At 38.9% G+C, this 23,341-nt stretch overlaps 1 protein-coding gene across 2 annotated transcripts in view; it reads left to right on the top strand.

Annotated features, from left to right (window-relative positions):
* rhobtb3 (Rho related BTB domain containing 3) overlaps nt 1-23,341 on the top strand; it is a 154,287-nt gene that overhangs the window by 86,384 nt on the left and 44,562 nt on the right. For both annotated transcript variants that reach the window (XM_039759374.1, XM_039759375.1), the window contains exons 7-11: nt 971-1,080; nt 4,250-4,358; nt 6,654-6,827; nt 17,619-17,785; nt 21,282-21,378. In XM_039759374.1, the coding sequence (XP_039615308.1) occupies nt 971-1,080; nt 4,250-4,358; nt 6,654-6,827; nt 17,619-17,785; nt 21,282-21,378 (657 nt within the window). The remainder of the gene's footprint in view (nt 1-970; nt 1,081-4,249; nt 4,359-6,653; nt 6,828-17,618; nt 17,786-21,281; nt 21,379-23,341) is intronic.

Raw genomic sequence — 23,341 nt, forward strand, 5'->3', positions numbered from 1 at the left:
TAGCAGTATTATCGAAGAGCTCTGTGATCCTGCACAGCTAATTTTCTTTTTCCTTTATTCCAGAAAGCTGTAAACAACCATTACCATTGAACCGTTAGATTCAGGGACAGTTCTTATCCACAAGACAGTGCCCTACATAGCAACCACTCATAACTGACAACTGCATGTGTCTTTGCTGTGTATGTTGTCTTTACTGTCTGTGTTTGTTTTCATGGTTGTTTGTATTATAATGCTGTATTTCTGTGGGAGACATGCAAGTAAGAATTCCATTGTACATGTACTGTACAATACTGTATATAAATATGAACTTAAATGTTTAATTCACAGGAAAAAAGCTACACAGCGACAATGACCAGGTCAAGACTTAAACACAGCCATCTGGATCAATGAGGCAGCCTCAACAATCACTCCATCATCATATTCAGTTAGATGATAACTATAAATTGTGGATGAGTGCAGATGTATGCACGAGTGCTCCTAGTGATAGGCCAGCATCCTGTCCAGAGGTGGTACCTGCATTATGCCTGATGCTGCTGGGAAAAGTGGTGGCCCACCATGACCTAATAATTACATTATTTAGGTTTGGATAAGTGATGCAGTGATGTAGCAATGTAAAAATAATACTTATTTTGCTAGTTAACTAATTCTTAACAGTGTGTTACCATGGCACTAATGTGTCTGAATGTATTATAAACCCAAAGGATATAATGACACCAATTCAGGTAAACAATACTAACAGTAGTAATACTCACATTTGTGGAAAATAGTTGTTTTTGTGGAATAGCATAGACACTGCCAGGTCAGGTTATTTATAGACGCTGAAAGATTGTGTTGCATTGACATGTATTTTTTTATATTAATTATAGTCCTTTCTCCTTCAGAGAGTATTCTTTTGATGAAAGTGTGGTAGCTAGGGCTTGTTTGTTTTGCTTCCATGTACGGTAATAATGTCTGTTGTATTGTGTGACAGGTAACACCAAGTGGCACATGTTTCAGAATGCTGTCAGGGAAAAACTAGTAGATGCAAAGGATGTGAAAGACCTTTTGGAGAAAGTTTGCCTTCTCCTTGGCATTGAGCAGGTACAGTATTTGGTTTTCCGAATGAGTTGCATTTTAATATTAGAGCATTTATTATAATATTTTGCTGGAACTTCATTTTAATATTGAAACATATATTATACTATTTTATTGGAACGGCAATTTAATATTAAAGCATTTATTATACTGCTTGCTGCAAATAAATGTCCTTTAAAAGACTGAACTATCACATATTATGGGTATGAAAACAAAAATCATATGAAGTCAAGTCATATTTATTTACGAGGTGTGGCAGAAAAGTAATGAGACTGATTTTTTTATTTACCAAAGTTTTTATTTTTTTCAAACATCAATGTTATCCCCTTCAAAGACGTTGTTCCCACTGTTCAGTAGTAGCGCTGGAAGTCTTCAACCGGTATGGTCTTCAGCATGTCCGTTACACTCTTTTGGATGTTTTCTAAAGTCCTGAAATGACATCCTTTGAGGACATTTTTCAGTTTAGGAAAAGGAAAAAGTCACACGGACTGAGGTCAGGTGAATAAGGGGCTGGGAAACCACAGGAATGCCTTTGAGGTCAAAATTCTGTTATGGAGAGGGCAGTGTGACATGGGGCGTTGTCATGATGGAGCATCCATTTGTCTGTAATGTCTGGTCTCACGCGAATGACCCTTTTTCTGAGCCTTTCAAGGACGTCTTTATAAAAAACTTGGTTGACAGTTTGTCCTGGAGGAACAAATTCTTTGTGGACAATTCCCCTTTTGTCAAAAAAAACAAATCAGCATTGATTTGATCTTCGATTTGCTCATTCGAGCTTTCTTTGGTCGAGGAGATTTTGCAGTGTGCCACTCCTGACTTTGCCTCTTTGTCTCAGGATCGTATTCAAAAATCCATCATTCATCACCTGTGATCATACGACTAAAGAAATCTTGCTCATTAGCGATTCTGTCAAGAAGATCAAGACAGTTGTTTTTTCGAATGTCCTTCTGCTCAATTGTGAGGTTTTTCGGCACCATTTTGGCACAGACCTTTCGCATGTGCAAATGTTCTGTCAAAATTTGATGAACGGTAAATCTGTTCAAATTTAATTGTTCACTCAACATTCTTAATGTTAAACGACAGTCTGATCTCACAAGAGTGTTCACACGTTCAATGTTTTCATTGGTTTTCGAAGTTGAAGGCCTCCCTGAACGATGTTCATCTTCAACGTGTTTTCTGCCTTCCAAAAATGATTTGTGCCAGCGAAAAACTTGAGCTCGGGATAAAGAATGTTCCCCATAGGCCTGTTTTAACTTTTCAAACGTCACACTTGCCAATTCTCCAAGCTTAACACAAAATTTAATGGCACAACGTTGCTCCAAATTCCGCTGTTCCATTTTGCGTGACGCACAACCAAAAACACAACTTCGCTAATAGCAGTCACAGAAATCACGTAGTTAATGGAAGGAGTTGAAACTCGCACTGAGCTATGGGAGGGTACTGATACACGTGCTCTATCAAGGACAACAGCGCAGCGTTGCCAGATCGCTTGCAGTGTTGCCAGTCTCATTACTTTTCTGCCACACCTCGTATATAGCATATTTAAAAGACAACCAATATTGCTGCACAATAAAATCAATTAAGATAAACATTTAAACAAAATAAAAGAGAAGAGTAAAAGGACACATTAAAAAAAAATGAAATGGCTATCAAATTAAGAAAGCATTAAGTCTGAGTAGGCAGCCGGGTCTTTGTGTTTAGCTGCAACAGTTTCAACTTTGCAAATTGTGTTTGCCATGAAGAAATTTAACAGTTGATAATCGGTCTGATTTTTACTACCCAGGGCAGACAGAGGGACGTCTTGTCTTGGTATACTGAAACATGATTAGCGTAGATTTGTAACAATTAACCAATCGATTCATATTTTATAGAGCACCATTAATAGTATGCACCACCCATAAATGCTATACTTGACTAACAAGATAACAATACAGCATTAAATGAGCAACTCAATAATACAAAAGAAGCACAGAAAAAGCAGAAAAAATAAGCCAGTCCCAGACAACAGGGAACCTTGGAAGTTTGTGCTGAACAGTCTAATAAAAAGCAAATTAAATTGATAATGTGGCCACTGTGTTTTGCTTAAATCAAGAAATCTGCAAAGGATGACCATTAAAATTTCAGTAAATCAAAAATCAAAGCAAAAGTAAGTATTTCAGTGTGCAGTGACCAGTATTATACAGTATATTTTATAATCTTTGAGTGGTGGCTCTGAGGCTAGGTACTGTATTTGCGCTGGCAATCAGAAAGTTGCTAGTTCGAATCCCGTAAACGCCAAAAAAGACTCTACTCCATTGGGCCCTTGAGCAAGGCCCTTAACCTGCAATTCCTTTGTCCTGGGCAGGTCTTCCAGCTTACAGGGAAAACTTGGGGGATGATTGCAGGATTGGCATGCCAGCCACCGTAAAAAGAAAAAAAAAAACTCACACTATTCCAGTGTGTTGCTGAGGTGTCACACTCTGCATTCAGGTCCCAATCCAGGAGGTTCATTGTGCGATTGGTGCACATGCTCCCAACCTCCTTCTTGGCATAGTGTGGTTTTGGTATTGCACCTTTACTTTTGTTTAATCATCAAAACATCAAAACAAATAATTAATCTAAAATTAGTCGAAGTTATCAATATTTATCCGTGAATGTTTGTTGAAAACCAAGAGTTGCACTAGCAGGCATTTAGGGCTACAGTTGACCCAGGATTCTGCTATGGTGGATCTGTAGTCACTGATAGGCTTACTGTCAAACCAATATTAAAGAAGACAACTAAGGGATTACATGAAATGGTGGTGTATCAGGTCCTTTGTGTTGTCGCTAAAGCAGTGCAGACAATGAGGTTGATGTGGATATTTTTCGGAAACATCACCTAGGCTTCGGTAATTGAAATAGTTAAAATGCATTCATCAACACTGTATGGAAGAAACTTTCTTTTTTTTTTTTTAAAGAAAACCTGCGAATAAAAATATAAATAATGATGCTTTCAGAATCGGTTCAGGTACCGTCCTGTCATCATCTGCATAAAGTCGACATAAAGATGGATGGAGTACACACACAAACCTTATTTGTTGATACTCATGTAAAGTAATTAAGTACACCTAATATAACATTTATATAATTTACTTAAAATTGCATTGACATTTAGAGCAAAGGGTATGTATAATCTTTTTTATTTTTTTAATTCTAGCAACAAAAAACTGAACAAACAGCAATGATGAGAACAACTAATGCCACTTCCTGGCTGGGATACTTCTTCAATTCTCCTGTGTTCCATGACGTTGTTTTTAAGGTCCAAGGTAAATGCAATAATGCAATACCTACTGCATACCAGATGTTTGAATATTTTGACTAGAGAGGCTCTTTATTATTTTCATAGAATTGATGGTTAAAATGGATAGTTATACAGTTTTAAACATGCATTTGTTGAAGTAAACCTCTAGCTACAAGAGGGTCTTTTTTCCCTTTTATTTTCGTGTTTTTGGTTCTCAATGTGATCTTAATTAAAAACCATAATTTTGCTGTTGAATGATTACCAAGTAACTAGGTAACCTTACAAACTCAAGAATTACATTTGTATTTGGTAAATTAGGAAGAGATACAATAATAGATTGCTACTCATCTATTTTTTTAATTTTAGGTTTTTGTTTATTCTAAAATTTTTCTTTAACTTATATGATCGGGGTGAATTAAAACATAATTTTGAAATTACTAGCTGTGTGTGGTCTTTGGGACAAAAAGCAACCTGAAGATTCCCTTACAGAGGGAACTTCAACTTACAGAGACATCAGCCAAGTGGGCCAGGACAGGTCTATTTTGTATGAGATAGATGTGCAGTCGAGTGCAGCTGTGGCACAAATTGATCGGGGCAGCCAGCTTCTGTATCTTCCATAGAATTCACACCAACTCCCATGGAGCATGAGCAGTGCAGTCTGCTCCATACACACACACACACACACACACATACTGGTTTTTCGTTTATACAGTATATGTCTAATAGTATTGTATCATTGGTTCGTTATTGCAAGTCATTGTCATCCACAACATTTGATTGTCATACTATACAGCCTATAGCGTTTGGTTTCACAAAAAGGATAACTAAAAAAAAGGAAATAATGCAGTACAGGACCGATAAGCATAGGACAGATAACGGCTTTAGGAACGATGGGACTTCTAATATAAAATGTGAACTAAGGAGGCATGGTTAAGCACTGTGGCACCACAACTTATGAATATACGACACTCCTAATTTGATTCACAAATAATATGGAAACTTTCTTTTATAGAAGGTAAACAGGCTTTATAGAGATAAGTAAGGATAAGGTCATCCATTAAATTAAATGGAAAACATTAATTCAACAGTGAACAATAAAAAGAAATAATTGCTATGCTTTGGTTGAAGTTTTTTCATCAGATTTTATCAATACAATACAATACTTACAATACAATTCATTTCTGTATAGCCCAAAATCACACAAGAAGTGCCACAATGGGATTTAATAGGCCCTGCCTTTTGACAGCCCCCCAGCCTTGACTCTGTAAGAAGACAAGGAAAAACTCCCAAAAAAAACCCTAATAGGGAAAGAAATGGAAGAAACCTTGGGAGAGGCAGTTCAAAGAGAGACCCTTTTCCAGGTAGGTTGGGTGTGCAGTGGGTGACAGAAAGAAGGGGGTCAATATAATACAATACACAGAACAAAACACAAGTAATCCTCAATACAGTATAATAGTAAAATAAAAATATTACAAATACAGAGCAGAATTTAACAGTACATGATAACACATAATATGATTTGGATTTGGAGTCACAAAACCGTGGTTGTAGTGCAGTCATATCCTTCTTCATTTTAAATACGCAGGTCCTTAAATTTGCATTTTTGACTTACACTTTACTAGAAATGCAGAGCTACGTCTTGGTTTCAGTTACGTCTTAGGTCCGTTATTGTTTGTATTGCAATAGAATTTGGATCCAGGTGGTCAGTCTATTCTAATCTCCATCTGAACACTTCATACTGGCCTGGCAATAATTCTGATGCGTATCTTGAAATACTGTTCTGTTCCTTCTGTAACATTTTCTATTGTTTTATTTACTAAGTGCTTATGTTTTGTTATTGGCTATAGCTCAGAATATTGTTTTCTTTTTTTTTTTTCCTTCTCCACTTATTTATCTACGTATTTACTGTAGTTTTATACTTTATACAAAGCTCATCTCTTTTATGCCATCACTGTGGTCATCTTATTTCATCTCCTTCAAGTGATTTTGTGGTTGAACAACTTTAACATTAATTTCATTATGTTTCCACCCTTGCATTTTTTTCCTCTTAAGAATATTCAGCAGTTACTAAAGAATAGTCTGGTCACATGGCTAATAACTCATTCGGTGGTTAAAGTGTTATATTTCTTCCCTCTATGGTTTTATTAAGTAAACAGTGACCTGCAGAGAGATATGAACAGCTCCTCTGAAGAACAAGCAATCATTAGAAACCAGTCTGATTATTTTTTGAAACCATCATAAACAAAGCCATATTATTACTGTATCTTTTAAACAAGAGTTTTGGCATTGTCCATTCCCTTAGCATGTTTTATTTCAACAGGCGTCTCAATTCCAGCTCACCGTGCTGTTTTGTCAGCTCGCTGTAAAGTCATGGCTGCAATGTTCAGTGGTCACTATGCAGAAGCAAGTAGCTGCGAGGTGTCCATAAATGCCATCTCCACAGACACGTTCCTGTCCTTTTTGGAGTATCTCTACACTGACATCTGCTGTCCAGGTATGTTAAATGCAGCTTCACAGAATATTTGATACACTTGGCATTTTAATGATTTTAAAATTATGTGCATAGGCCTTCTGATTCTACAAAGCATGCCCTGTTCATTTTTTTTTCGGAATGTGTAAGTTTTGCTTGGTTTCTCTTTGCATTGGCAATAAAACTTCAATATTTAAAGCGGTGTTTTTAACTTCAGCCCTGGGGGACCACTGTGACTTCAGGTTTTAATTCTAACCAATTTTACAATTAGTAAGTCATTACTACTTTTAAGTGATCTCATTGTCTAGCTATGTGGTCTAACATATTTCAGAGAAATTAGTAAATATATATATATTTTTGGAAAAAATGTAAATGTCTTAAAAACTTTTTTTTTATAGAGTTTGCTCCCTTAATTGTATCCAAATTCTGGCACCGTTGAATGCAAAAGAACAATGATGTCATTGCCAGTTTCACTTGAAACGTTTCTTGCAAATGAGCAGACACGGGAATCCAGCCCTGAATAACTGCTCCATTTTACCATTCAATAGTGTAAATATTATTAAGAAAGCAAACTCTGCTCAAGAGGGTTAACACAAAAACCATTTAAAGTTTCAGCAAAAAATCCAAGTATTTCAGAATTTCACAGAATAGCAGCATGAAAACAAAACCTCAATTTAAAGTTGGGACGACTCATTCATTGTGACATTGATTAGAATAAAAACTTGCAGCCGCTGGGGTCCCACCAAGACTGAAATTAGTAACATCAGATCGAAAGAATGAGCTCAAAATAAAACTTAGAATGTTTTATTAAAAGTATCCAGATGATCCTGAAGTAGCCTCTGGCCATGAGTGTTTTCATGTTTCCCATATATCCTCTCAAAATGACACATTGGAGAAACCAGCAGCCAATGTAGCTGTCCTGGATGCACTGCAAATCATCTGCTTAAAGAAGAAAATATATTTGTCTAAAGATAGTGTGGATTTTGAATAAAGAAAACAACTAAAGAACTGAAATGTTGCATAAAGGTAGTGATTTTTGTTTAATTTATAGGTTTGTAGGGTCATTACTTTCACATGTACAGTGGGCAGTAAAATTCTTGCTTACCTGTGCTAATCATCATGACACATGTCAATGCTGTCCAGCACCACGATTAGTGAGTTTAAGTACCTAAAGTTATTTTATGGCACATTGTTAAATTAGAGATGGACACTATCAGTGCATTCTGGGCATGTGATTGTGAAAAATAAACATATTCACAAATATCCTTTATACTAAGCAAATGCAACACAAATTAGGATTTACCAAACTATTACTATGTATATGCACGTTTTTAACAAGGAGCTACTGATAAATTATATTTTTAAATCACTTGCATATGTGAAACTGTGGTAATAAAGCATTTTAACATATTTGTTTGTAAATCCATCCATCCATTTTCTAACCCGCTGAATCCGAATACAGGGTCATGGGGGTCTGCTGGAGCCAATCCCAGCCAACACAGGGCACAAGGCAGGAACCAATCCCGGGCAGGGTGCCAACCCACCGCAGGACACACACAAACACACCCACACACCAAGCACACACTAGGGCCAATTTAGAATCGCCAATCCACCTAACCTGCATGTCTTTGGATTGTGGGAGGAAACCGGAGCGCCCGGAGGAAACCCACGCAGACACGGGGAGAACATGCAAACTCCACGCAGGGAGGACCCAGGAAGCGAACCCGGGTCTCCTAACTGCGAGGCAGCAGCGCTACCACTGTGCCACCGTGCTGCCCTTGTTTGTAAATAAATTAGTATAATACAGTATATGTGTTCAAACAGTCCATATGTGTTTTCAGGAATTTAAAAGTCACAATAGGTCAGCATGTTATTTATTGTTCGAGGGAGCTGAGTCTGGCAGTTTTGCACCACATACTGTGTGTAACGGACAGCCAGGATTCTTAACCGGCAGGGATGACTCCATAAGGGTAGGACTGGGGGAAGGAGCTTGGACAGAGCAATACCTCCCTTGAGACGCCTGGCTTGCTACAGTGCCACGGAGTAGCGAAGCTCAACAATGCTTGGGCCCGTGGCCACCACCATGGGATATATGGAGAACGGCTGAGCTCTACTCTACAGGGCTGCCGCCACACCTGGCGCGCTATAGAAGGGGCCAGCTGCCACAACTCGGGGAGCCGGAGTTGGGAGGAGGTGGATGAATCTTGCGAGGAGGAGTGGAGGCGAAGAAGAGAAAGGAGAGAGGTGCATTGTGCTATACTGTACTGTCCCACTGTGGGGAACAAGCCAAAAGCGTTTCCCACAGTTGAATAAAGGTGTGTTGTGTGTTGGACTTGGGCTCAGTGTCTGTTGTGTCCGGGGTTTGGGGAGCTGTACGCCCCCTGCTGTCCACTTGTGGTAGCATTTGTCAGAGGGTAAAAGTTTGAACATTCATTGGGCAGGGTGGGTGACGGTCTCTTGACTATCTTGGTGGCTCTCCTAAGGCAGCAGGACAAGTACAGATCTTTTATAGACGCGAGGGTTGTTCTGATGATTTCCCCTGCCATTCTCACCACTCTCTGGAGTGACTTCTGATCTGAAACAGTGCAGCCACCATACCAGACTGTGAGGCTGCTGGTCAAGATGCTCTCTATAGCGCCTCTGTATAATGTTGTGAGGACAGGACGGGGGAAGGCTTACTCTCCTCATCTGTCACAGAAAGTGCAGGCGCTCCTGTGCCCTCTTGACAAGGGAGGTGGTGTTTGTAGTCCATGTCAGGTCATCCATGATATGCACCCCCAGCAACTTGGTGCTTCTCCCTGACTCCACAGCATTGCCATGGATTATAAGTGAAGTATGTGCCATGTGTTTCCTCTTGAAGTCAACAATGATCTCCTTCATCTTGTTGACATTCAGTGACAGGTTGTTGTTGTCACACCAGACAACGAGTTGGTTCACTTCCTTTCTGTAGTCAGATTCATCATCATTGCTGATGAGGCCCACCACTGTTGTGTCGTCTGCAAATCTGATGGCATGATTCGAGTTATGCTTGGCACAACAGTCATGAGTCATCAAAGTAAACAACAGAGAGCTCAGAACACAGTCCTGTAGGACCCCAGTGTTCATGGTAATGGTGTCCGAGATATTTTTTCCAACATGTACTTTCTGGGGTCTGTCTGTAAGGAACTCCAGTATCCTTTTGTGTAATAGGGTGTTGATGCCTAGTGGGTCAAGTTTTCTTACCAAGTGCTGGGGGTTAACAGTATTAAAAATGGAGCTAAAGTCAATAAAAAGCAGCCACGCATAACTGTTCTTATTCTCCAGATGGACCATGGTCAGTTGGCATGCTGCTGATATGGCATCATTGGTGGAGCGGTTAGGGTGGAAGCAAACTGAAGTGGATCGAACGCTGCAGGGAGTTTGGATGGCCCTTGACCAGCCTTTAAAAGCACTTTATCACAATGGGGGTGAGAGCTATAGGCCAAAAGTCATTGAGCTTTGAATCTTGGTGACATATTTGGTATATTTGACAATGGTATGATAGTAGCGGCCTTAAAGCAAGGAGAATGATGGCTTGCCTAAGGGAGGCATTGTAAATGTCTGTAAGAACGTGGGTTAACCTTGTGCAGCGTTCTCCGAACATCAGCTTGGTCATGACAAAGTGCTTCAGCATCCAGGCTGGGAGATGCTCTCATTGTTGTTGTGTTGTTCTTTTCTTCAAACCGACTGAAGTAGGCGTTAAGTGTACAATGAGTTCCAAATTATTATTCAAGTGACGTATCAGTAGGATTTCAGTTAAATAAACATAAGGAGTCAATGGTGTTTTTTGCTCGTCAGTTTCTTTTTAATAGCTGTTCTTTTAATACTACTTATTTGCCTGACGGAAACTTTTCTTAATACTCCTTTATCTGACGTCCGCACTGTCAGTCACACACAAATCTTTTCAACAGTTTGATGATCTCTCTTTGGTTTTCGTGAAATATCAATTTTTGCAAGACAATGCACTATTCCGTTTTTTTTTTCATTGTCAGAAAGATCTTTCTTTCTCCCCATATTACATGGGAACTGAGACTTTCTTAATAATGTGGAACAACCTTGTAGTGGTCTGTAAAACCCAGCTAAGTTTCACACCGCCTATTGACAGTGATTTATTTATATTTTGGTGGGAACCCCAGGAACACACTCAGCCTTGGCCCAACTCACGCACACTCCCTCACAGAGACAAAGAAGCAAACGGCATTCAAACAGAAATGGAAGAATGTATTAAACAATAATAAATGCAGCCCGTGCACCCTTGGCAGGCGTCCAGTCAGAGCCACTGCAGGGATGCTGGGAGATGAAGTTTTTGCTCCCCGGTGGCACTGCTACAACCTCCCTTTTATTAAGATCACCTGGCAAAATAATTAACAAACCTGTCTCAGGTTGATCATAGGTCTCCAAAAAGACAGAAGACACAAAAAACAAGCAATAAAAAACTAAAAACCAAATGTTTATTTAACTGAAATCCTATTGATACGCCACATGCATGATAATTTGAAACGCAGTGTTTTGAGGAAATCGATATTGTCATCATAGAATGGTGGAGGAGACCTGTGGCCTATGATCAACTGCATGTCTCGCCCCAAGTCGCTGGATTTTCAGTCCATAAGCACACTTGGCTGCTCTCACGCTCCAGTTCAGGTTGGCTCTTGCAGATCTAAGAGCATTTTCGTCCCCAGACTCAGAAGCACATGCACCTCTCTGGTGAGCCAGCCAGGGTTTCAGGTTGGCACATGTGGTAATATTCTTGATGACGGTCACATCTTCGGCACACTTCCCATCACAGACTCTGCATACTCCTCCAGATTGATGTGTTGGTGGTCAGTGGCAGCCTCTCTGAACACAGTCCAGTGTGAGCACTCAGAACAGTCCTGGAGTGCAGAAACAGCTCCCTTCTGGCCAAGTCTTTATCTGCTTCATGGATGGCTTTCTTCTGGTTAGCAGGGGTCAGTATGCTGGAATAAGCATAGAAGAGAGATTGTCAGAATTTTCAAGGTGGGGAGAGGGAGGCTGCCCCGAATTCCTGTTTGATGTTTGTGTAAAGTTGGTCTAATTGTTTCCTCCCCTGGTTGCAAAGTCCACATGTTGGCAATAATGTGGGAAAACAGTTTTCAAGCTGGCTTGGTTAAAATCTCCAGTCTGGATTAGACCAACTGATACAGTGTGGATAATGTGTCTTTTGTGTTTGGACTTGGGGGAATGTATACAGCTGTTATGCTAATAGCTGTGAATTCCCTTGACAAATAGAATGGTCAGCATTTTAGTGTTAGGAAGATAATTTTAGTGTTCCAGTTGTTGATAGTGTAAATACATACACCTCCTCCCCAAGACTTACCACTAGTATTGCTGCAACTACCTGTTTCAAGATGTTGTTAGCCTAGCCAAATGAATGGCACTATTGGGAATAGTGGAATTTAGCCATGTCTCAGTGAAGATAAGGGCACAATCGTTACCCACCTTGCGTTTGGTAGTTAAATCCAGTCTCAAATAGTCCATTTTATTTTCCAACGAGAGGACTTTAGGCAACAGAATAGATGAAAGGTTTATAGGGGTTGGCCTTTAGTCTAGCGCTGATACCCGCTCAAGTGCCATATTTGCGTGGTCTCTCACACCACTTGCGTCACTTCCTGCTGTGGTCAGGGATGACAAAAGGGCCCGCTGCTGCACAGACAACTTGATCTTGCTGGTGTAAATTTCCCAGTTTACAGAGTGTTTTGAGTTCTAAGGCTAGTAAACCGTGGCATAAGTTGTTCAAAAACTCTGATGCACAGAGTCTGAGGAAAGTACACCAATAGACCAATCTCATGTTTAACTGTATAGAAGTAGACAGTACATTTAATGTAAATCACACATCTCTGTAGGTAGACAGAGTGGCCACTGCCATACCGGGAGCCACCATCTTAAAGAATGTGAACTAAATCTGTATAAGCGCAGCAGTGGACATACCTTTCTACACATACTTTTCTTACTGTATTTATGTTGATGTTTTGGTATTTACATGTTTTTGTTATACATAATAACATATTTTCTTGTTGGGGGGAAAAAAATTCAAAGTAGTTGGCTCGTTTTTCCGGGGTAAACATAATGCTAAGGAAGCTACGTGTAACTGTCACAACATGTAGTCCTGATTGTCAAAATTTAAGTCTGAGAACAAAATTTATCTAAATGTTGGATAATTTCTAAAATACAACAAACGGTTTTTTATCCAATGCAAAGAAAAACCTGTTGGCACGCAAGAAGAATACTTAGTGTGTCTGGAGAGGGACTCATTTGTTTTCCTCATCCACTCACCGCAGGAGTTATTCAATGAGTCAGACTAACTAGAGAAAGGAAAGTGATATTTTGCCAGCTATAAGGGCTCATTGGAATGAGCTTAGGCTATTTAAAACGGTGTCCGCTTTCCTTCCATTTAGTCTGACTGGCTGCAAAACACCTGGGCTAATTACAGTGGCACAGATTTTCCATTTTGACCATGACGTATGCACTAACTGAGAGGATTACTAGGAACACCTGCTTATCTTTGCAGTTATCTTATCAGCCAGTCACACAGTAGCAGTGCAATGCGTAAACTCACTTCAGTTTCACATCAAACACCAGGATGAGGAAAAATGTGATAACATGATTGTTAGTGTTGGATAGCTCTCTATATCTACTGATCTCATGGGATTTTCATACACTATAGAGTTTACCCAGAATGGTGCAGAACAAAAAACATCCAGTGAGACAGAGGTCAGAGTAGAATGGCCAGACTGGTTTGAGCTGACAGAGAGGCTACAGTAACTCACATAACCATTCTGTACAACTGCAGTGAGCAGAAAAGCATCCCAGGATGCACAGCATGTCGAGCTTTGAGGCAAATGGGCTACAACAACAGAAGACCATGTTAGGTTCCACTCCTGTCAGCTAAGAACAGAAAGCTGAGGCTGCAGTGAGTACTGGCTTACCAAAACTGGATGGATGAAGACTGGGAAAACAAAGTGTGGTCTGATAAATCTCGATTTCTGCTGAGGCATGCAGATGGAAGGGTTAGAAATTGGAGCCAACAGCATGAATCAATGCACCCGACCTACCTTATGTCAACAGTCCATGGTGGTGGTAGTGGTGTAATGGTGTAGTGGCAACATCCAGCATAGTAATACACCATGTCACCAAGCAAAATTTGTCTGAAACTGGTTTCATGAACATGAGAATAAGTTCAGTATTCAGTCACAAGTTCTAAATCCAACAGAACACCTATGGGATGCAGCAGAACAGGAGACACACAGCATGAGCAAATCAGCAGAAATTGCGTGATGCAGTCATATCAATATAGACCAAAATCTCAAAGGAATATTTCCAACATATTGAGGAATCTTTGCCAAACAAATTGAGGTTGTTCTGAGATCACAAGCAGGCCCTACCAATTATTAATAATTATTCTTTACATTTATAAAGCGCTTTTCTTACTTCTCACGTGTTGAGAGCCACTTCAACCACCCCTAATGTGCAGCATCCACCTAGATGATGCAACAGTAGCCATTTTTGCACCAGTGCACTAACCACACATAAGGTGTTAGGTGAGAGAGAGAGAGACAGTTAGAAATAGGGGGATGATTGGGGGCTAGAATAACTAGGCCATGGAAGGAAATTTACCTGGGACATCGGGATACACCCTGCTGTTTATGAAGCATTCCCAGGAATCTATGAACAGAGAGAATCAGGACCTCAGTTCCTAAGGACAGCGCAGTGTACCCATCAATGCACTGGGGCATTGGGATCCACGTTCAGACCACAGGGTAAGCCCCTCCTGTTGGCGTGTCCAGCACCTATTCCAGCAGCAACCCAAGCTTTTTCCTAGATGGTCTCCCATCCAAGTACTTAGATAGATAGATAGATAGATAGATAGATAGATAGATAGATAGATAGATAGATAGATAGATAGATAGATAGATAGATAGATAGATAGATAGATAGATAGATAGATAGATAGATAGATAGATAGATAGATAGATAGATAGATAGATAGATAGATAGATAGATAGATACTTTATTAATCCCAGGGGGAAATTCACAAACTTTTTTTACTTACTGCCTGGGCCCGAATATGCTGAGCTTCAGGTGGATGGCTTGTTCAGAAGTGCATGTGGTATGGCTGCTGGTATATTAGTAAAGCATCCCTAAGAATTTCCTTAGCGAGTGTGTAAATTCACTCCATTTAAAGTGCTTCAAAGTGGTTACACACTGCATGAAGTGGATGTTCACTTTTATGTTTTTATTTTGGATTAATGAATTTCCCTGGAGTGCCTAGTGTTGATATCAGGAAATGAGGAGAGATCTAACTTGGTTTATTAATTGCCAGTTTTACCTTTGGCAAAGCCAGTAGTTAATTAAATAATTTGGTAAGACTCCTACTTCATTTTCCTTATCTTTCTCTGTAGGAGGGGGTCTTTAGCTGTTAGACTTAAATCCAGGTAACTGAAGTACAATCATTCTAAGAAACAGAATAACACAATTTACTACTAAACACAAGTTTTACTGAAACATAACTTACATATATGTTGACATACTGTATAAGTCAGGTGGCAGACAGAGTAGACAGACAAGCATGTAACACAGAAGAGACTGGCTGTTTACTTGCTGTTTAGAGTTCTAATTTATCTTGGCACAGATAAATAGTTTTACGACAGCAAGTCTTTAAAGGTGATGCCGGATGTGTGGAGTTAATGCTGCTCGGCGTTCACATGGAGGATTCTTCTTGTGTTGGAGTGCACTCTTTCTCTTTGTTGCTGGGGTGTTCTGTGCTAATTTCTCAGCTTTCTCAACTCGCTTTCTGTTGCTTCTTCTGTAACTTCAAACAGAAATGCTTTACTCTTTCTGCCCTGAGAGTTCAGATGCCATATTCTCTTCTTGGAAGTAATGGCAGCTTCTGAACAGACTGCTGAGTAATTTTTAATTTGCCTTTTGAATGGACTTCTGAACAGATCTCAACTTTCAGCTCCCCAAAGAGAGAGCAGCTCAGCAGCTTTCTGGTTTCAGAGAGAGGTTTTAGAAGCTCATTTTGCAGAGTGAGAGCACCAAAGAGAGCCTCCAGGGAGTTCAGTGAGGGAATCTAAGAATCTTTAGAGGGATGAGTGTAACTAGTTTATAAATGAAAGTGGGACCTCTCATGATTGAATTCAAGTCACTTCCAGTTACAACATCTGTGTGTGGTTCTGTCCATCACAGTTGTCATTCATTGATTTACAGCTCTTTGTTCTGGCTTGAGTCCCTTCCACACCTTCTGGCTGAAGAAGTCTGTTAGTGGCACCTCTGCAAAGATGGCAGGTCAACTCCGATTTACAACCTTTGTTATCAAGTGAAGTACAGGCAGATCCTGGTGCAAGCTGGAATTCAGTCCCTTATTTTTGAATGTAAGTTAGAGGAAGCTGAATCTGGATTTCTATCCAATCTGCTGCTTTAATAGGCCTGGTATGCCACTAAAGCCTAGCAGAATGGGCTGTACCAACTTTGTCCTACACATGGGTGCAACATTCTGCCTGAGTCTTGTAGTAAAGCATGCTGTTTTTGTCAACTAGAAAATTACAATGTATTAATGCGTTAAACGTAGTTTCATTCTCTTCTTGCTACAATATTTTAGGGTGTCGCATATCACACACAATACATTAGTAACTGTAGCATTTGTTTAGATTTAGGTTTTTTTTTCACAAAAACAGATATGGTATGAAATTTAAAGTTTGTACAAAAAAAAAAACAGTGTCGGAGTCTAAATCCATCCATCCATCCCGCTATATCCTAACTACAAGGTCACGGGGGTGTGCTGAAGCCAATCCTAGCCAACACAGGGTGCAAGGCAGGAAACAAACCCCGGGCAGGGCACCAGCCCACCGCAGTGGAGTCTGAATCTATGCAAAAACACCAGTGGTCATGAAAATACCCAAATATCACCAATAGCTCAAATACAGATTAGTAAACGTCATAACTTTGAAATTGTTAAAAGTGATAGAAAACGTAATGGTAGAATGGTATCCCAGTCGGATTTCACTTTGTTTACCAGGTACATGTATCCTGAAGGGCATAAACGATTCAAAATGCAGCCACACATCTTGTGTTCAACCAGCCGAAGCGGGCACATGATCACTAAACAGCTGGCCACTACATTGGGCTCTATATCTATATTTACGTGGAGACACTGATGAGTTCCAAGGCTTCTTCTTGGCCACTCAGGTGTGCTGCTGAATGACATCTAGTGATGCCACCTCTGTGGGGTATCAATCTTTTGTTATGTGTAAATGTAATGAATTATTATTATTATTACCTGGTGGTACGAGCTGCCCACATCCATTTGAAATTCTGACTCCATTACGGTATTTAGGAAGCGTTTGAAGATTCATGTTTGGTGAATTTCTGTCTAACTGATATTCTCTGTTAGGTTTTATAACTAGCTTGTTCTGAGCTCTTCATATGAGATGATCAGTTTTGTAATGTTGTCCTGTAACACCTGTTCCCAAACAAGCCTGTAAACTAATGTGTATTAATTAAGGGAGACCTTGTTTGCAAATCACATTGATTAAAAGTGTCTGCTAAGCAAATAAATGTAAATGTAAATTGGGATTTCTTAATGCTTAATCTGCAGAATATCTTGTGTTAGTTGAAATAAAACCAAAAAAAGCAGGAATACTGATAAGAGAATCCTGTGTATACATACTTGGACAGTTCATGGTATATGTACAGTATAATACTTATTGATAAAAACAAATTGAGCATCCTTAATTAAACAAACACCAAATTTATTTCGTCTTTCTTGCATCTGCTTTTCAGCTAGTGTTTTGCAAGCCATGGCTCTGCTGATCTGTGCTGAAATGTACCAAGTGTCAAGACTGCAGCAGATCTGTGAAGTGTACATCATCACATGTCTGCAGAGTATGCCAAGCAGGGAGCTGGCATCCACCAGCCTTAGCATCATCAACCTTCTCAAGAAGGCTCAGGTAATGTTAACTGGCACAAGCCACCACCATGCTTTTCAGGCAGTGACTAGCAGAGGTGCAGAAGTAAACGACACATATGCTTTTGAAAACCGTAACAACTACTGTGGGTCTACAAGATGACATCAAAACGGGTGCCATGCTGGATTTTCTAAACCTTAAAGAAACACTTAACCAAGAGCTAGAAGAAAGAGATCTTTACTTAAGCTTGCAAGGAGAGAAGTAAATTTACTACAAACACAGGTGTTTACCTGTCATTATGGGTTATTGAGTGCAAATTTAAGGTGAAATAATGGCAAATTTATTTATCCATTTAAAAACAAATCTACAGCAGAATGTAATGGGGTCAGAAAACAAGCTTTGACTTGCTGCTCTATGTTTACACAGAAACAGAAAGGAAAGAAGAAAAAAGACTACCTCATTTAAAGGAGCATTGCAATTAAATTACCGTACAACTCAGAGAAGCAGGGGTTAAAACGATCAGCTTTTGCGATTGCCAATTTACTGATCACCAATCGAGTCTTTTTTTTTTTTTTTAGTAAAATTCAGATGCTTTAGAGCGGCGGCTGATCGATTGAAACATCCCTAGCTTCCAGTGGTGCCAGTTATTGCCAGACTTCTTGGTACACACATGTACTTTATGCAGGTGAAAGATGGGAAGAGCAGTGCATAATGGCTAATGATTAGTGAGAATTACAAAAGCTTTTCTGAAAACAAGCATGAAGCCTGTGAAAATTGACTTTGCATTTTATAAATATGATTTGTCCTCCACGTGCTGTGAAGTAAATAACATCCATTGCCTTTTTGCATCCTCAACCTGAACTCTCAAAGATTCACGTTATGAACACTGGCTGCCGCGTCACCTGATCATGCTATTTCAACATATCTACAGCGAATAGCTGGATTAAAACTAAACTGGCCCATTATTTATAGGTTTCTGTTACAGGTTTGCACACAGTACTGGCTGTATGACTGAGCCCTGCAAAAGATGGGCATACCAGTACATGTGCTTCTCACCTTACACCCAGAGCTGCCGGAGTATAATAACACAGGTATTTTTACTTCAGTTAAATAAGTATTGACTTAGGTTACTTGTTACTTTAAAAAGTACTTGGACTACATACCACAAGTTACTTTTAACGCATTATCCCTAATACTGCTCCTGAGATTGTGCTGCTGAGGTTCGCACTGTACATTCATCTCATCCTCATAAATTTAGACATTTCTTAGGTAGTATAAATCGACCCTAAAGGTTTACATGACTGTTCATTTATTAAGTTTCTGTGAATAAACGGGTTATTAAATTGTATTGGAACACCCTGACAATGGGCTTCTGGCGGCCTTGAAATGGCCTCACATTTTCAGTTAGGCTTCTTGCTAGTTGTTATATGCATTACAATATTTTAGTTGCTGCAATGCAAAACTTTTTCATTTGAACAGTCTTTTTTATGGTGTAATATGACCTTAAAAATGCAAAACATTGACAGTTTAATACAGAAACATAAATCTGAATTTATCATGAGTCATTCTAACTCAGGGTGTTCATAAGAAATGTAAAGATTTACTTCATGAGACAGAAGCAGAGAATAAACAAGAATAGTTGCATCAAATATTTGAAATATTAAAATGTGTGCTTCAGTTTAAATGTTTAAAGTCTAAATATTCTCGATTTTAATAGTAAATTGTCATTTTTCACTCTGAAGTGGGTTAGATCTGTCATAAAGGATTGTAAATTTATAATCACTGACTCATCTAAAACAGGGGTGCCCACACTTTTTCAGCTTGTGAGCTACTTTTAAAATGACCAGGTCGAAATGATCTACCTACATTAAAAATGCTATATATATATATATATATATATATATATATATATATATATATATATATATATATATATATATATATATACACATAAAGTATGAGTTGTTGTACCTTGCATAACTGAATAACCTTTATGGCACAATAACAATTCAATACATTTATGGTCACTACAGTATTTGGATTTAATAATCTTCATGTGGGAAAAGGCTGACTCACATAAATGAGTACAGCCGAATAATGCAGCCAAGGAGGTAGCTCTTGGAAGGACTTCTTGTGCTTAATGATCGAGTGACTCACCCGGAACGATGCTTCAGTGCGTCTGCCTTTGCTTTTGAATTCAGCCAAGTGAAAAATGACGGCTGTCCGATTAACTGCGATTTTAGTTCCCTCTCCTTTCTCTTTCTCAGATCGCTTTCGGAAGGGAGTCAGTTTCGTAGTTTTTATGAACAGTTCGAAAGTGCCTTTCCACATTTTCCTACTTTGGAATAGTAATGATAGATTGACAGATCAGACAAATGCACATCGATTGTGACATTGTGAGAAATAAAATCCTCTTCCAATTCCACATCCAGCCCATACCCTCCCCAAACAGTTTTTTTTTTAAATCCCTTCTTTAGTCAATATAAATTGGAAGGCTCACTAGATCACTAGAGTTTTACAGTAGCTCGCGCATTTGTTCGTGCGTACGGGATGACCAGTGTGTTAGAAGAAAAGAGATCTCAGACTGGCTGCCCTGTATGTCAATCAAGTGGCAAATGCCATAGTGAGGATATATGATAGACTAACGTTTAAAAAAAATTGTTTTTTAATGCAACGCGATCTACCTGCACTACCTTTGGAATCAACCGGTCGATCGCGATCGACGTCTTGGGCACCCCTGCTCTAAAACAATACCACATGGTTATGTTTGACACTTGAATGGACCTGGAATGGCTCCTAGAAGCTGGGACCACTGGTAAAAAAATCAAATATCAAAAATATTGCCATATACTGTATGTGATCAGCAACCTCAGAGGAGCTTAACAGTGACACTTCATGTGCCTGTATTACCAGTTCTCTATTTTTCAAAGTTTTGTGAAAAGGAGTAACTTTGACCCCACATATCATATTAGGGGGTGAACCCCAGGGGTTGGCAAAGGTGGCATGCCTCAGATCCTTTTGATCATTTTTGCTGAAGACACCTATGGGTTCACTCTTTATCATAAGGGTGTAATTTGCTGCACAAAATATGGTCTAAAAATTGGCTAGAAATGAAGGGATTTTAGATCTAGTGGGCCTAAAATATAGGGGAGTCTGAAAAAGCTCAACATCTTGCACAACTAGAGATTGTACAACATGTCATATATGGGGGATTTCTTGTACTGGTGAGTCAGGTGGAAAAAAACAAAGGGATTTCAAAGCATTTGTAAGTAATTCTTATGAACACATTTAAGATTCCTGAGAATTTCCAGTCTTTTGATATTGTGCCCATTTTGAATCATACGTTATACAGCTTGATTTGGGATAAAACCTTTGTTAATGTTAAAAAATGTTATTTCTTTATGTGTATTTAAAGTTATGGTAGCAAAAGTGGTTTTAATTAGCTTTAAGGTTTTTGAAGTACCATTAACAAGGCCTTTCAAGAATCTAAATAGGAGTTTTAGTTTACTTACGTCACCATATTTCTTCTGTTATGTAGTTTCACAATGCTGAACAGCTGTCTAGCTGGCTCCTTCACTTCATCTCGAGCAACTATCTCATCTTCAGCCAGAAAGCAGACTTCTTAGATCTGACTGGTAAGCTTTCATTTATTCTCCCTGTGGATATGGAGATTTACCTTCTGTAGCCAGTGTATACTGTTACTGTATGTCATGTCTCTCTATTATAAAAGATAATCTTGACACAAGACTATTGCCAAGGGATTTTTTTCAAGTCCTGCCCACCTTTCAACCATTTCAGGTTAACGGCCAATGCCCACAGTCCTCTCACCTCACATTTGTGTGAATGCTTATGTCCGACACAGTTCCTGCGCTCTCACCTCTTAACACATTTTTACATTTTCCACAATAAAGTTCCCAATAAAAGAAGACTTATTATGTCCAAATCTTATTGAATAATTTCATCCTGAAGGGTTATCAACAGAAGAAATGAGTACATGAGCAATCCTAGCACCGGGAAACGATGAAGTCAAATGAATTAACGTGAAAATTGTCAATCAGTTACAAGGCAAATTGGTTAAATGTGTATCAATAGACCATGCTGTCGAACAATTCTGACATGTAAAATTTTAACAGGTGACAAGGAAGGTAATGTAGTACATCTTCCACGCATAACATTAAACACCAAAGGAGATCTGGATATGCCATTCGTATTAAAACATTTACAGTTTCCTATTAGAATAGCTTTTGCTATGAAAATTAACAAATCACAGGGACAAACATTCGAAAAAGTCGGTTTATTTATTAGAGAAAAGGAAACGATAGTCACTCACGGGCAGTTATATGTTGCATTCTCACGATGTAAGTCCAAACACGGAATTAAAATTCAATGTGCTATTGACAAAAAGTTAATTCAAGAAATTGTTCTGACTAAAGTTTTACAGTAAAAGAGTAAGTTTACAAAGTATTTCCATGTTAATTTCAAAGCCAAACAGAACAAAAACTTATAACGCAACAAATACCTCTAATGCAACATGAAACATAATGTTCTTTCAATTTCTATGGTTAGTTACTTACTGTAAAGTAAAATAGTTAGCTATATTATACAAATGTAACAATTCCCATGAAAATAGCAGTATTTAAATTGTACATCTGCTTCCCCATACGCAAACGGCAGGTCTGCTAAGTGGCTAGTACATAGCGCCCGCCTGGGGGTTGGCAAGCGAAGCAAGCAGAGGGCACAGCCCCCTAGTCTATAAAAAGTATTTAGTGTTTTATATTTGAAATTAATATGACCCACTTTGCAGAGATCTGTTTTCTTTTTGACATTAAATTCTTCTCTGTTAGTCAGTGTTAAAATGATGTATAACAGCAAAATGTGAAAACTAACAAGGGGTCAATACTTTACAGGCACTGAACTAGCAGCTGTAGAAATTCACAGTATACACTTGATTTGCTTAGATATATATACATATACATCTCTTTATTCTTTTTATTTGATTTTCCTTACTGTAATGTGCTGTGTCAGCCAATGAAAAATAAAAATCCTAATTAAAAAGATGTGTGTGGAGTCCACAGACCCACTGCTCAGGACTGACAGTTACTTTTGTACAGAGAGGAACCTCAAAAACGTTACAAGGTGTGAACTGGGAGGCCAAGAATAAGGAGAGTGCATTGAAGGTCTTTCCTTTAAGCAAGGAGAGCAGTGAGTTTGTAGGAGATGCTACAATTTTAACATTTCTAAAATTAAACTATAAAACAAGGAAATTCAAAGTTCACACTGTGCTAATAAAACATTTGGGACTCGATGAGTCATGCTGTGGACTTTCAGCGGCCTATGAGTATAACCTTCGGCCATAAGGAGCACATCAGGCATCATACTGGACATCTACATTTGCTAATCTGCAGCAGTGTTAACTCTGAAACTTTGTAAAAGGTCAGCCTTTTTCCATGTATTCATGACAGAAATAAACATGTAAACGTAGGCGTTTTTATTCATAATCTGAGAATGGAATGAAAGAGTAGAAACTTAAATCAAATAAGCAAAGGCTAATTAAAAATTATATAATACAATTTATTTGTACAGTATATAGCTCAAAAT

Source organism: Polypterus senegalus, chromosome 7, assembly GCF_016835505.1.
Source record: "Polypterus senegalus isolate Bchr_013 chromosome 7, ASM1683550v1, whole genome shotgun sequence".
NCBI classification, from domain to species: Eukaryota; Metazoa; Chordata; class Cladistia; order Polypteriformes; family Polypteridae; genus Polypterus; species Polypterus senegalus.